Source organism: Mizuhopecten yessoensis, unplaced genomic scaffold (genome assembly GCF_002113885.1).
Source record: "Mizuhopecten yessoensis strain PY_sf001 unplaced genomic scaffold, ASM211388v2 scaffold10831, whole genome shotgun sequence".
Classification (NCBI taxonomy): Eukaryota; Metazoa; Mollusca; class Bivalvia; order Pectinida; family Pectinidae; genus Mizuhopecten; species Mizuhopecten yessoensis.
In genome coordinates this window covers 566,968-583,388 of record NW_018408743.1, presented here as the reverse complement: position 1 = coordinate 583,388, position 16,421 = coordinate 566,968, and the positions used below count along the sequence as shown (strand labels likewise).

Genomic DNA, 16,421 nt, shown 5'->3' with positions numbered 1-16,421 from the left:
AATTGTATATTAACTTAAACGTTCCCGTTGTTGTAACACTCGTATGTAATACGTTTTTTGGCCGCACGGAATGGCGTTCAAGCTAAATAAACTTCATTTCTTTTGATTTTGAGAAAGTTTTACTTAGACTTCAACATCTACACAAACTCACTGATTTTCACTATGATTAAAAGAACGTGGAATACAGAACCGACCACTTGTAAACCTACAGTAAGTAAAGATTTTGTTGTAATGTGCCGCTCTTCTAGCCCAACTCACCACTAGAACCATTTATTATATAGACACTTTTTATAATTGCCCGAATTATTAATATTTTACATTAAATACTGCATTTGGCAAGTTGACTCATCTGGGACGACCGGAGAAATGAGCTTATATGCCATGACTCGTGTGCGTGGTCCGTTTGCCCGTCGTTCGTCCGTCCGTCGTTCGTCAAATTTTCCTTTCAGATACATTCCAGAGGATTTACGACAATGATTTTAAAACACATTTGAAAGATATAAGATATATGGTCACCGAAGAAGTTTTGAACTTTACATGAATACATATATCTTTAAGCGAGTACATGAACTTTATACGAACACCCCGAACATCACAGGGACATGCTAATTTGTTACAGCTATATTTGGACATAAACTAAGGTGTTCAGAGTAATTTTACATGTTTGATGTGTTTAGATCGATTTTTGGTAAAATACCACCCCAATGATTAAGTTCCCAGATCCCTGTGCTTAACATTACATGATTACCCGAACTTTACATAAATACATTAACTACATAATTATGAAAACATGAACTTTACTTTAATACTCGAACTTTACATGAATGCCGCTAATGAAGGTAAAGACTTGAAAAAAAGAAATAACAACAAGACTTAATTACCCCAATAATTGGCTAGCTGCCATGAAGATTACATTTCAACGAAGAACCACTATCATCCGTCATGCTCTTAATACGATCCATTTGATTCGAGAAAACGTTTAAAAATGTCTAGCATGTATATATAAAGCAAAAAGTAAAAGCGAAAAACCGTGTGCGTCCTCGTGTATTGCGCAAACTTAGATAATCTTATTTTGTTTGGCTATGTGCTCAAATAGTTCAATTATGCTGTTCATTTTGTAGTTCGATCCATATAATGTAATCTGAATGCAGTAAAGTTAAAAAAAAAATGGTAATACATTCATGCCGAGCTCTTAATTGCATGGGATATCGGCATTTTATTATCCATCTGTTGCGTTCTCTTGCATGATAATTCGACCCTGTGCACCACCCCTGCTCCATATTTCACTCACAGAAAAAAATCTTCAAAAACATTAGGACCAGCCGACTGAAAACTATTACCGAGCGGTGAAAAACGAACTTCAGAAAGCAAAGCTCATGAGTAATATCCACGATGAGTAAAAAATTAATTGTAGCGCAAATCTTCGGCGTATTAAAAAAGATCGATTAGAACAGAGCTGCATATTTCGCCTTTCTTTTTAGAAAACGTTTTGGTTTGGCAATAACATTCTACAGACATTCCACAAACCCTTATCCAATTTTACATTTGGCCCCGGCGTCCTTACGGATATCAACGAGATCGCCATTTGACTACAGCCGTACAGCACCTGGGGGTGGGGAAGAGGGAGAGGGACAAAGTCCCTGGACACCAATTTCGATTTGTCACCGCCGCAACTACGTCCAGGAGAACGTGCGTCACTGACTTGCTCCTGAAATGTATATCTAATAAGAAAGTATATAGTAAATAAAGCTGCCCGCTCAGATATGAAACAAATCTTTTCTCGACATGCAGTTTCTTCAATATTCGATGAAAATATGACTACATCGAGTAGCTGCACATCGTCCCATTTCAAGATTGCTCTCAGTAAATATGAAATCGACACTCAAACCAGAGGCCCCGCCCTCAAATGTCCGTTACACCCATCAATCAAAAAATGGCATGATGTGTTTCTCCGACTCTTGCAGCCAATCGCTCGACGGATTTCGGCTTTATTGCTATTGCGCATGCGCGCATTACTTATTTTACCACAAAGACGTCTGCATCTGCTGGTAGACGGCAGCCATGTTGAAAAGTTTTGGAATGACCGAAGTTTGAAAGAGGAACAGCAACGAAAATTACATGGAAAATGTCTAAAAGGTAAATGATTTTACTTATTTAACCACTAAAGCGGAGTAAAAAATAGCAGTTTTCAATTGCAATTAATCTTTGGATATTGACCAAAATGGTGGGAAACGATGACGCACATAATTCAGCGCTTCAAAATAGCTGTTCGCTTTCCTTTGAAAAAGACACCCAACAGTGGGAACGCTAACGTTATAATATCGTTAGTAAAAGCAAAACACAAAAAACACGTCTCCATACGAGTTCACACGACTTGAATCCCGCCAATATCCAATGCAACCAAATATAGCGCACAAACGCCGGTTTAAACCGCAAACGGCGCTACATTAGGGATCCATGTCGGATGAGTAACTCATTGTAACCGTGATTTTGTGTTATATGTATTAATATTCTGAACTTTATACCATTGAGAAGTGATTTTAAACGACCCTCCCCGCCCTTCATTGAAGTGACGGTTGTCGACATGTTACGTCCATTTCATGTAACTAATAGCAGTGTTAATTTCAATGTCAGTTACCAACAAAACGCATAGCAATCTTTGCATTTGTGATTTTAAAGCTGGTTTGACTTTATTCAGTGACCAACAAATAACAGAGACGGATATTGTTGGGGGAAAAGCGAATTACACGGCTTCCACGCGAGGTCACACGACTTGAATCCCGCCAATATCAAAAAGTTTCTACATCCAGTGGCAGCCGTTCTCTACAATAGGGATTCGTGTCGGGTGAGCAACGCCTTGTAGCCGTGTATTTTGTTTTCGTTTAATGTGCAATATGAACATAACTTTGTGAAAAGTGTGTCTTCAATATGAATATGGCGCACACACGCAGGTTTATACCTCGAATGGCGAGATATAAGCCTCATTAGGGACTCGTGTTAACCGCCACCCCTCCCCCACAAACACATGCATCCTGCACCCCCATTGAAGTGACGGTTGCCGACATGTTATGTCAATTTCATTGTAGCTGCTAGCAGCGTTAATTTTAATGTCAATTACGAACATAACATCTTACAAACACTATCGTTGTGTTCGTGATTTTAAAGCATTTGTTGACGAGCTTTTTGGTTGCCGACGGGTATTGTTGGTTGATAGGAAAGAAGAAAACTTGAATCCCGCCAATATCCTAATATTCTACGACACGTCCAATAGCAGACGTTCTCTACAATAGGGAATCATGTCGGACGAGCAACTCCTTGTAACCGTGATTTTTGTTGTTCACTTTGTAATACATGTATGACGTTTGTGACATGTGTTAATTTCAAGGTCACCGTGCTCATTTCAAGGTCACCGTGCTCATTTCAACATGACATGAATTACTAGCGTCGCAGTAGTGAATTAACTAGTCGGTTGTTGTTGACTCATTTGCGGATCCATGTTCGTCTCCTGGCTGAGGCACTTCAGAATATGTGACTCAAGTTACCACATACATATAATACCTAGTACATGCAGATAAACAAGGCCTACGTCTTGGAGTGATTCACATACATGTACATATTTAAGAATAACATAAAAAATAAACGGAAGTGTAGCAAGACATAATCATTGAGTCAAAGATATATATTATTTTTGTCGTAATTGTTTGTAGTGATATGTTTAAAAGAAATACGAATGCTAATGATAAGGATCACACGGCTCCAAGCGGGGTCACGTAACTTGGATCCCGCCAATACACATTTTTTGTTCTACCTTCAACGGCAGACGTTATATACAATAGGGATTCATGTCGGGTGAGCAACTCCTTGTATCCGTGTCCTTTGTTTATGTAGACATTACAATATGTACATTTTATACCGCTGAAGCCTTGTCAATACTGTTGTTCAGTAATAATACGAGGTGAAGTATGTGACACGTGTCAATGTCAAGGTCACCGTGTTCATTTCAATAGAACTATCATTACTAGCGTCGCAGTAGTTAACCAACAAGTCGCTAGTTGTTGACTCTACTAGAGGGAATGACCGTTATATAATATGTGGATTTGGGTTCAAATCCTGGCTGCGACACTTCGGAAAATGTGACCTCAGTTACCACTTACATGCAATACCTACATGTATATAGACTAGGCCTTCGTCTGGGAGTTATTCACATGTACACATTTAAAAAATAAACGGAAGTGTAGCAATAAGTAGTCGAATTAAATCTTAAAAAACCAAATTGTAAAACTAAGTCAAGCATGAATTAAGTAGAATTGGCTTTCATGTTATGAAAAATATTTCGTATTTTTATACACCCAACGTGTACAAGATATACAAGAAGTGAGAAGCATGCAAGAAAACTCCTCCAAATTAAAGGTTGTATACATGTATCGTAGATCATTACGATATGCAGTTCAGTTCTACCTCACCAAGTCACTAACTTATAAGTGTAAAAATATCCTCAATAAGCATAGGTTACAATCTCATACACTAAGTATAGAAACAGGCAGGTATAATGATATACCTAGAGCTCAACGGCGGTGTCCCCTTTGCAATAGAAATGACGTTGAGGATGAAATCCATTTTATTTTGTTGTGTCCAATTTACTCGCGTCTATAAATTAATACAATTATTCGCCTGCAAAAAATGTAAAATGTTCCAGCTTTGTGCCACTGACAATGATTATATATTTTCTTTTGTCTGTTGAAAACATCGCTATAATGTCATCTTGTATTTTACTCTATGTTCTCCGCCATCTTACACAAATGGATTGTACTATTTACTTGTATGTACATGTATACTGTAACTCCTATATGCTATCTGTTGCATTTGGAAATAAAGAAATTAAATTAAAAAGCAAGACATATTCATTGAGTTGTGGTTGTTTCCTCCCTTTCCTCACATCAAAATCATGAATATGGCAACTAAATGTAAATAATTTGTTATTTATTGGTGGTAGTTTTATTGAAAAAGTTCATGAAAATAAAAAAGTATTTTAAAAGGTAAAAACACGACTTTCTGTGCGACCACACGACTTGAATCCCGCCAATAACCAACGGTTTATATCCACAGCTGAGGACATGCTGACAAAAGGGTCCATTGTTGGGTGAGCGACTCCAAGTAGTCGTGTTTGCTTTTCATCATTTCTTGGGGTGGGCACGGGTCGAGTTGTCCAGCTTACAATATATTAAGTTTCTATTGTGGACCTTTGTTGTCGCGTGGCTATACTTTCAATTATATGTTATTTTTGTCGTTATTATTGGTTGTAGTGCTATATTAAAAAAATACAAATGATAATGATAGGGATCAAAAACGATGGTAAAACAAGGGAAAGCGTAGCACGGCTCCAAGCGCGGTCACTTGACTTGAATCCCGCCAATACCCATTTTTTTCTACCTACAATGGGAGACGTTCTAAACAATAGGGATTCATGTTGGGTGAGCAACTCCTTGTAGCCGTGTTCTTGTTTTCTCGTAGACATTACAATACGTATGTTTTATACCGCTGAAGCTTTGTCAATAGGGTGTTGTTAAGTATGAATACGAGGTGAAGTTTGTGACAAGTGTCAAGATCACCGTGTCCATTTTAACAGTAACTAACTACTAGCGCAGTAATAAACCAACTAGACGCTTGTTGCTGACTCGACTGGAAGGAACGGCCGTAATATAATTTGTGGATTTGGGTACGAATCCTGACTGAGACACTTCGGAAAATGTGACTTCAGTTGGCACATACACAAGGTCCGAGTCTGGGAGCGATTCCGGTTCGTTACATGTCCATGTTTAATATTACATGAAAAAATAAACGACAGTGTAGCAAAATATGATATGATCTTTGAGCTGCGGTTGTTTTCTCTCTCCCCCCCCCCCCCCCCCCTCCCTTTCAAAACATTAATATGGTCACTGGATGTTAATATGTTGCTGTTGTTGGTGGTTGTTTTTATTGAGAAAATACAACAAAGATCCAAAATAGCGATTAAAAGGTAAAAACACGACTTCCGGTGAGATCACGTGACTTGAATCCCACCAATAACCGAAAGTGTATGCCCCAGCAGAATACATACGTAACAATAGGGATTCATATTGGGTGACCTACTCCTGGTCGTCGTGATTGACTCTTGCTTGTTTTCGGAACCGGGGGCGGAGTTGTCAAGTTTACAATAATGTATTTTTTCTACCTTTATTGTTGCGATGCTATATCATTGATGTCGTAATTGGTTGTAGTGCTGTGTTTAAAATAGGAGGGATAACCTGAATCCTGCCTGTCCTGAATCTTCAAAGCCAGATTTTCTTTACAATAGAGCTTCATGTCGAGTGAATAACTCCTTGTAGCCGTGATTCTTGCGGTTATTTATCCTACTTTATAATATAAATAGTTTATACCATATAACTTTTGTATATAAAACGGCGTTAAAAAAGCAGAAAACACGTCTCCAAGTCAGTTCACATGTCTTGAATCCCACCAATATCTGAAGTTTTATATTTGCTATGCCAGGCATTGTCTGCAATAGGGATTCATGTCGGGCGAGCAACTCCTTGTATCCATGGATTGGTGACGGGGTAGAGGGTTTAGTTTATGATTTGGGATCTATTGTTGTACTTTTGTCATGAGGCAATACTGTCAAAGCCCTGCATATATATTGGGTGTATTGCTTTATTAAGAAAATACATTTCAAAATGTTAAAAAAAACGCCAAAACGGAGGTATAAGAAACCTAAAAACGGCTCCAAGCGATTTCACACGACTTGAATCCCGCCAATATCCAATTTTTATCGTCAATGCCAGACGTTCTCTACAATAGGGATTCATGTCGAGTGATCAGCTCCTTGTAGCCGTGGATTTTATGGTTATTTATTCCACTTTTATATGCTCAGTTCATACCGTTCAGTCTTTATTATTTGAACTTTTTTTCATTATGAATACGAGATGACGTTTGTCGACAAGTCGATTTCGAGGTCGGGTGTCTATTTCAATAAACCATGCATTCTATTGTTGCAATGCTGGACCATCTATAATTTCCGCACTAATAAGTATTACTTGAAAAATAAATAGAAGTGTTGCAAGTTTTAAAACTGCGTTGCTGTTATTGTCTTTTCCCCAAAAAAATGAACATGTTCATGCTTGCTTGGATATATATCAGGAAAATTGGAACACGATGCAAAAACCGAATAAATGTGTTTTTTGTAGTATTATACTGAGAAAATAAAACTTTGTGTATTTTAATACAAGTAAATGCCTGAAGAGAAAGATGTCCGTAAGGCTTGGAAACGTTGGCGATAATCAACTAGATCTACCGTGTTGATTTTGTATGTACACTAGCTAATGTCCTCATATATATAGTGTTTAAAAGGTAAAAACACGTTTTCATCGAGTTCACTTGACTATAATCCCGCCAAAAAACCAAAATCAACGTTAATACCTACAATAGAAGACAGCCGTAACAATAGGGGTTCATGTTGGGTGAGTAACTCTTTGGAACCGTGCTTTTTCTTGGGATGGGTGGTGTTTAGGTTTACATCACTAAATTAACATTCACAAACACATGTACATGTATTGTTTTAGTCGTTATTGGTTGCTTTGTGAACAAATATGAAATGGGTATCAATATAAATCGGAGGTCAAAAAGCATAAAACAAGGCTCCAAGCGAGGTCACATGACTTGAATCCCGCCAATACCATAAGGTAAATTTAAATCGCAAATGCAAGACGTTCTCTACAATAGGGATTCATGTCGAGTGATCAGCTCCTTGTATCCGTGGATTTTATGGTTATTTCTTCCACTTTTATATGCTCAGTTCATACCGTTCAGTCTTTATTATTTGAACTCTTTTTCATTATGAATACGAGATGATGTTTGTCGAGAAGTTGCGTCGATTTCAAGGTCCGGTGTCTATTTCAATAAACAATGCATTCCGTTTTTAGTAACCATCAGAATGCTTACTACCGACTCGGCTTTAGTACGGCACGAATTGAAATGCCTTAGCCGATTGCTGCTAACACAGTAAGATTTGATTTCCGTACTAGTAAGTATTACATGAAAAATTAAAGTTTTATAGCTGCCTTGTTGTTTTCTTTTTTCTCTCATAAATATACATGTGCATGTTACTTGGTCACTGATCAGAAGAACCTATCATGCAGCAGTCATATAAATATGTTGTAATTTTTTTCGGACTGAGAAAGTGTTAAAAAAAGTCTCGTATCGAGAACATATGACTTGAATCCCTTTCTGGTCAACGGAATCACACTATAGGGTCAAGTTCATGTACTTTTTTGTTTAATTCTTTCTCGACTATTGTACCTTTACACAATGCGAAATACAGTTTTCCCATGCACTTATTTGACTTCGGACTTCGTGAATGAATGGTTTATTCTGATCTTGTTGAACATGTAAAAAACACTTCAATTTTCATGCCAGATGCAATTATCTCAAGACAAATTTTAAAACCTCAAATGTTCTTGAATAATCTGGACAAGACGAGTTTATATGGAAACTTTGAGCACATATTTGGGGTAGGAGACAAGGACTAGGGGTCGTAATATCTGAGGAAAGATGAATTGTACATTGCAAAGAGGACCGGTAAGTTATTTTAGAAACATTTTGAAATGTTGGTTTTATTTGGTTTTTCCATTTCCATTCTTGTTCAGGTTTCAAGGTTGTTTCTGTTTCCATTTCAATTCTTATTTCTGTTTCCAATGTTGTTGTTTGTTTCCATTCTTGTCTAAAAAAAAAATAATTTTGTTGTTTTCTTGTCATTGTTTTTACACTACAAAATAATACAATGACAAGTTGAATAATGATTTTGTTTCCTATCTCTAGGGAACGTGCAAATAACTGGTGGAAAAGTACGGAAATTGTGTAACATTACTTCTGAGAACAGCAGACATCAGCTCTCAACGAATTGTGTGCGAAAGTGACATCAAAGGGGAATGACACCATAGTGTCGGTTATATGAAACATGGTATTGGGTTTTTTTGGTGAAAAAACCCTGGCAAAACGGTACCGTGGTGTCAATACGATGAATTAAAATAGAGTGTGTAGCTGTTTCAGATGTATCACTTGTGACGTTGGGACAGTTTGAGAGATTTGAGAGTGACGTTGGGACAGTTTGAGAGATTTGAGAATCTTGTAACGAACCCTCTTGTTGGACCCTGGGCCAAGGGATGTCAATGTTTGATGGTAGGTAAGCATGAAATATTACATAGCTCCTTATGTGATCTCAAGGAAATTACCTTTTTAAACCTTGTTAAAAGATTAAAGTAAGATACACGCACGTGATTGAACCTATACAAATTGGTAATATATACAGTATGCAAAATTGAAAAATAATCCACCAAAACATTAAATACTGTTTAAGCACCATCCCAGTGAAATAACACTTTCAAAAATAGACATGACATAATTGGTTAACCAAGAACTTTTGAACCAATTTTAAGAGACGCATCTATCACTTACTGGTCGTGTCACATGCACCATTGTCAAATATGTATTATTATATTTGATTAGGCGTAGACATATGCTTTTTGTATTGGTTTAGCTTACATCCAAGGGATGCCAGACGTCTATATTCAACTCAGTCGGGAGAGAGTGGAAGACACCTTACCACGCGATCTCCTTTTATATCTTAATATATATGAGAGTGCGTGTGTACTGGAAGTTATATACGCGTTATGCTTGTTATGGGTCATGTTTCATTCAGGCTCAATTACAGGTTGCTGACTTAAATACTACAATACCAAAGCGTAATCCTCAATCAATACCTTTTTTTACTCCAGTCTAGGCAGGTAAAGGTAGTTAATTAAGCAAAGGGCGCCTCGCTTAAAGATGCAACATACGACGGCCTGGTGCAGTGCATGGCTCCTGTGAAACAAACATATAGGGTGCCACTCTTCCGAAAACTACTGGCAATACTTAAATAGGATGATATGGTTTCAGAGTTAAAACGTATGGAGTAACCCTAATAACAAAACTAAATGTTGTATAATTGAAGAAAGGGGTTCCCTAGGGGCAGAAAGGTGAAGAAAAAAGGGAAAACGGTGTCCGCTTAATTTAGTAGGACGTACACACCTGAACAATGAAATTCAATGTTTTTAGGGTCGAGGAAAGACCCAATGGGGGTTATTAGTAGAAACATTTTAAACACTACTTCAGTGTTATAGGACTTTGATTTAGTTTGAAATTAAAAAGACTAAAGGCAGTGTTATATGTAAATGATAGTGTGTTCCCACTTCGTCTCCTCGCTCTCCATATGGAAATAGGGATTGAAACGTCTTTAGATTTTGCATGATCCACATGATCATTTATTAGCTAAATGAATATCTCATTATCTGGGCCGAATGTTTTCCGATTGATTCTTAATCAATGATACTTGCTATAGCCTCTGATTGACTGAATTGGTCTGTACCATGAAATTTGCATTTAAGAAAATACTTGTGATAACCATATCTGACTATTTCGCTGTGTTCTTATACATGCATTTTTCAACCTTTTACCCTTCAGTTTCCCTTGGTATATACAGTTTTGAAAGTGTCCCTTATTATTGTTGTCAGGCCCAATATGACTTTAACGTTGTTGGGCCGTTAAGTAACCAGCTAGGTGATTAGCCGAGACATTCATTTTTTACTTTTTAGGTAAGCGATACAGGCCTCTTCGGCATGTTAATTTTCTTTAGAAAAAAATGGCAGAAGTTGTCATTAAAAAAGCATATAATGGAATCATAGAGTCAATGCGATGTACCCGCGTTTTTGAGAAAAACTAGAGGGTAATAATGTCTGGTTTCCACTAACATTACCAGCGACAGAGGCATGCAGTTTACTGTCGATTGGTGATCCAGTCACTAATGATTACAGAGTATACTTTTAAATAATAATTCACGATATGCTTTTTTTACCATACACACTAGCCATATATGTATGAAAATTGCTCAATTTATTAAATTTCTGTGTATTTGTCAACTTTCCGATCTAATTTTCTTGCATACGTTTTTGATCATAAGCACATGTGTCTCCTTTCTAAAACAAGCAACCTGTATTACACTTAGTCCGAATTATTCTGACGTTTTAACGACCTTTTTCAGGTCTGTCGTCTGTTAAACGACGACAGACTGACGACAGACTGATATGAAAAAAGTCGTTAAAACGTCAGAATAATTCGGACTATATTACACTTTGATGAAATCATCCCGAGGGTGGGATATTTCTCTGTTACACCCTTAAGGTAGGGGATGATTATTTTTCTCCCATCCTATCATTTTAGTCACAGCTTCACCGACAGTAGTGTAAACAAAAACACACGTGGGGTATGACTATCGTCATTCACTTTTGATGACGTCACAATTTAACACATGCTAATCGGCACGAGGCTGTCTGCCCCTAGGGGGCGACAAGCTGATTTTTCCCAGCTAAAATGGGAGACACACCTGTGAATGTTGGGAGAAACACATATGACCTGTATGACATCCCTATGTAACTGCTAGTATGACACTTGTATGTGATGTATGTAAACTGTATAACCGTAACCTTTTTGACGCCTGTATTAAACCTTACATAATCTAACCTGTATGATACATCTGTGTGTAACCAGTACAACACCTGACTGTACCATGTATGTAACTCGTATGACACCCGTATATAACCCATAGAATGACACATGTATGCTATCTGTATACTTTTATGAACTTTTAATTGGTTTGGGGAAACAAAATAAATTCATTCATCCCTACATGACATAATACTGTTAATTAAAACATCATCAGGAAGATAACTAACACAAATTTACAGGATTGATGCATAAGGTAGCATATATCCTAAAAATATGTTAAATATTTACTGTAACCACAACATGAAGCTATATCTCGTGAACCATCTATCTCCCATATTTTTCATACAAAACATAATGGGGAAAGTATATGAAGATCAAATATTTGATATCACTTCAACATATGTACTTTAAGAATAGTAGTTCCATGTCTCTAGTTAACACATGCAAAACCTTGCAACATGTTTGTTCAATGGCAGAACGGGAATGCTTAGTCCTTTGTTAGGCAGTTTTTGATGCACATCTTTCTATTTAAAAGAAAAATAACTCTTTTACCATGTTAAAGTGTGTCATTTCTCAGGTCGGAAATCCTTAGTCCTTGGTATTGGCAGAGATTAAAATGTCAACCTTAAACAATATCAACCGCAGAATAGAAATTAATACTCATTTGACGATGTCAAAACTCCTAAATTCTTTCTGTGTTATTGTTTGTTCATCTTTAAAAATGCACCTGTCAATCCTTGATTTGGGGCTCCCAGTTTTCTTCAGCCATCTTTTCCTGAAACAGGTTAAATATCTGTAGTTATTTCAGGACCATGTTTTGATTGACCAGCTTCCTTTCCCAACAAAATGTGAACCATGTTGTGTTTATGTGGAGACCATCCCTCTCCTACACTCTCCCATGTTGTGTATCTATGTGAGGACCATCCCTCCCCTACTCCCTCCCATGTTGTATTTATGTGAGGACTATCTCTCTCCTACACCCTCCCATGTTGTGTTTATGTGAGGACTATCCCTCTCCTACACCCTCCCATGTTGTATTTATGTGAGGACCATCCCTCTCCTACACCCTCCCATGTTGTGTTTATGTGGAGACCATCCCTCTCCTACACTCTCCCATGTTGTGTATCTATGTGAGGACCATCCCTCCCCTACACCCTCCCATGTTGTGTTTATGTGGAGACCATCCCTCTCCTACACTCTCCCATGTTGTGTATCTATGTGAGGACCATCCCTCCCCTACACCCTCCCATGTTGTGTTTATGTGGAGACCATCCCTCTCCTACACTCTCCCATGTTGTGTATCTATGTGAGGACCATCCCTCCCCTACACCCTCCCATGTTGTGTTTATGTGGAGACCATCCCTCTCCTACACTCTCCCATGTTGTGTATCTATGTGAGGACCATCCCTCCCCTACACCCTCCCATGTTGTATTTTTGTGAGGACTATCTCTCTCCTTCATCCTCCCATGTTGTGTTGATGTTTGGACCATCCCTCTCCTACACTCTCCCATGTTGTGTATCTATGTGAGGACCACCCCTCCCCTACACCCTCCCATGTTGTATTTATGTGAGGACAATCCCTCCCCTACACGCTCCCATGTTGTATTTATGTGAGGACTATCTCTCTCCTCTCCCATGTTGTGTATCTATGTGAGGACCATCCCTCCCCTACACTCTCCCATGTTATGTGTCTATGTGGGACTATCCCTCTCCTACACCCTCCCATGTTGTGTTTATGTAAGGACAATCCCTCCCCTACACCCTCCCATGTTGTATGTCTATGTGGGGACCATCCCCCTCCTAAACCCTCCCATGTTGGATTTATGTGAGGACTATCTTTCTCCTACACCCTCCCATGTTTTATGTGGAGACCATCCCTCTCCTAAACTCTCCCATGTTGTGTATCTCTGTGAGGACCATCCCACCCCTACACCCTCCCATGTTGTATTTTTGTGAGGACTATCTCTCTCCTCTCCCATGTTGTGTATCTATGTGAGGACCACCCCTCCCCTACACCCTCCCATGTTGTATTTTTGTGAGGACTATCTCTCTCCTCTCCCATGTTGTGTTTCTATGTGAGGACCATCCCTCCCCTACAGTCTCCCATGTTATGTGTCTATGTGGGACTATACCTCTCCTAGACCCTCCCATGTTGTGTTTATTTAAGGACAATCCCTCCCCTACACACTCCCATGTTGTATTTATGTGAGGACAATCCCTCCCCTACCCCCTCCCATGTTGTATTTATGGGAGGACAATCCCTCCCCTACACCCTACCATGTTGTATTTATGTGAGGACAATCCCTCCCATGTTGTGTTGATGTTTGGACCATCCCTTTCCTACACTCTCCCATGTTGTGTATCTCTGTGAGGACCATCCCACCCCTACACCCTCCCATGTTGTATTTTACACCCTCCCATGTTGTGTTTATTTAAGGACAATCCCTCCCCTACACCCTACCATGTTGTATTTATGTGAGGACAATCCCTCCCCTACTCCCTCCCATGTTGTATTTATGGGAGGACAATCCCTCCCCTACACTCTCCCATGTTGTGTATCTAGGTGAGGACCATCCCTCCCCTACACTCTCCCATGTTGTGTTGATGTTTGGACCATCCCCCTTCTTAACCCTCCCATGTTGTTTGTCTATGTGGGGACCATCCATCTCCTACACCCTGCCATGTTATATGTCTATGTGGGGACCACCCCCCTCCTAAACCCTCCCATGTTGTTTGTCCATGTGGGGACCATCCATCTCCTACTCCCTCCCATGTTGTGTTTATGTGAGGACTATCCCTCTCCTACCCCCTCCCATGTTGTGTTTATGTGAGGACTTGTGGAGACCATCCCTCTCCTAAACTCTCCCATGTTGTGTATCTATGTGAGGACCACCCCTCCCCTACACTCTCCCATGTTGTGTATCTATGTGAGGACCACCCCTCCCCTACACTCTCCCATGTTGTGTATCTCTGTGAGGACCATCCCACCCCTACACCCTCCCATGTTGTCTTTATGTGAGGACTATCCCTCTCTCTCCCATGTTATGTGTCTATGTGGGACTATCCATATCCTACACCCTCCCATGTTGTATTTTTGTGAGGACTATCTCTCTCCTTCATCCTCCCATGTTGTGTTTATGTGAGGACTATTTCTCTCCTACACCCTCCCATGTTGTGAATATGTGTGGACCATCTCTCTCCTTCAACCACCAGTCTTGTGTGTTTATTTTAGTTCCAACCCTTTTATTCATCCTCCCATGTTGTGTTTATGTGAGGACTATTTCTCTCCTACACCCTCCCATGTTTTATGTGGAGACCATCCCTCTCCTAAACTCTCCCATGTTGTGTATCTAGGTGAGGACCATCCCTCCCCTACGCTCTCCCATGTTATGTGTCTATGTGGGACTATACCTCTCCTAGACCCTCCCATGTTGTGTTTATGTGAGGACTATCCCTATCCTACACTCTCCCATGTTGTGTATCTATGTGAGGACCACCCCTCCCCTACACTCTCCCATGTTATGTGTCTATGTGGGACTATACCTCTCCTAGACCCTCCCATGTTGTGTTTATTGTTTATGTGAGGACTATCCCTATCCTACACTCTCCCATGTTGTTTGTCTATGTGGGGACCATCGTGAGGACTATCCCTCTCCTACCCCCTCCCATGTTGTATTTATGATCTATGTGAGGACCATCCCTCCCCTACACCCTCCCATGTTGTGAATATGTGTGGACCATCCCCCTCCTTCAACCACCAATGTTGGGTGTTTATGTTAGGACCAACCCTTTTATTCATCCTCCCATGTTGTGTTTATGTGAGGACTATCCCTATCCTACACTCTCCCATGTTGTGTATCTCTGTGAGGACCATCCCACCCCTACACCCTCCCATGTTGTGGTTATGTAAGGACAATCCCTCCCCTCCGCCCTCCCATGTTGTATTTATGATCTATGTGAGGACCATCCCTCCCCTACGCTCTCCCATGTTATGTGTCTATGTGGGACTATCCATATCCTACACCCTCCCATGTTGTGGTTATGTAAGGACAATCCCTCCCCTACACCCTCCCATGTTGTGAATATGTGTGGACCATCTCTCTCCTTCAACCACCAGTCTTGTGTGTTTATTTTAGTTCCAACCCTTTTATTCATCCTCCCATGTTGTGTTTATGTGAGGACAATCCCTCCCCTACACCCTACCATGTTGTATTTATGTGAGGACAAACCCTCCCCCACCACCTCCCATGTTGTATTTATGTAAGGACAATCCCTCCCCTACCCCCTCCCATGTTGTATTTATGGGAGGACTATATCTCTCCTACACCCTCCCATGTTTTATGTGGAGACCATCCCTCTCCTAAACTCTCCCATGTTGTGTATCTCTGTGAGGACCATCCCACCCCTACACCCTCCCATGTTGTGTGTCTATGTGAAGAACATCCTCCTACTCTCTCCCATGTTGTGTATCTAGGTGAGGACCATCCCTCCCCTACACTCTCCCATGTTGTGTATCTATGTGAGGACCACCCCTCCCCTACACCCTCCCATGTTGTGTGTCTATGTGAAGAACATCCTCCTACTCTCTCCCATGTTGTGTATCTAGGTGAGGACCATCCCTCCCCTACACTCTCCCATGTTGTGTATCTCTGTGAGGACCATCCCACCCCTACACCCTCCCATGTTGTGTGTGTATGGGTGGTCCATCCCCCTCCTACATCTTCCCATGTTGTGTGTCTATGTGAAGAACATCCTCCTACTCTCTCCCATGTTGTGTATCTATGTGAGGACCACCCCTCCCCTACACCCTCCCATGTTATATGTCTATGTGGGGACCATCCCCCTTCTT

The 16,421-nt window shown here is 40.0% G+C and overlaps 1 protein-coding gene across 1 annotated transcript in view; it reads right to left on the bottom strand.

Annotated features, from left to right (window-relative positions):
* Window positions 1–11,695: 11,695 nt before the first annotated feature.
* Window positions 11,696–16,421, bottom strand: part of LOC110462816 (acylphosphatase-2-like) — a 19,094-nt gene continuing 14,368 nt past the window's right edge. Inside the window, exon 4 of the mRNA XM_021517008.1 lies at window positions 11,696–12,346. Within this exon, the coding sequence (XP_021372683.1) occupies window positions 12,232–12,346 (115 nt within the window). The 3' untranslated portion in view covers window positions 11,696–12,231. The remainder of the gene's footprint in view (window positions 12,347–16,421) is intronic.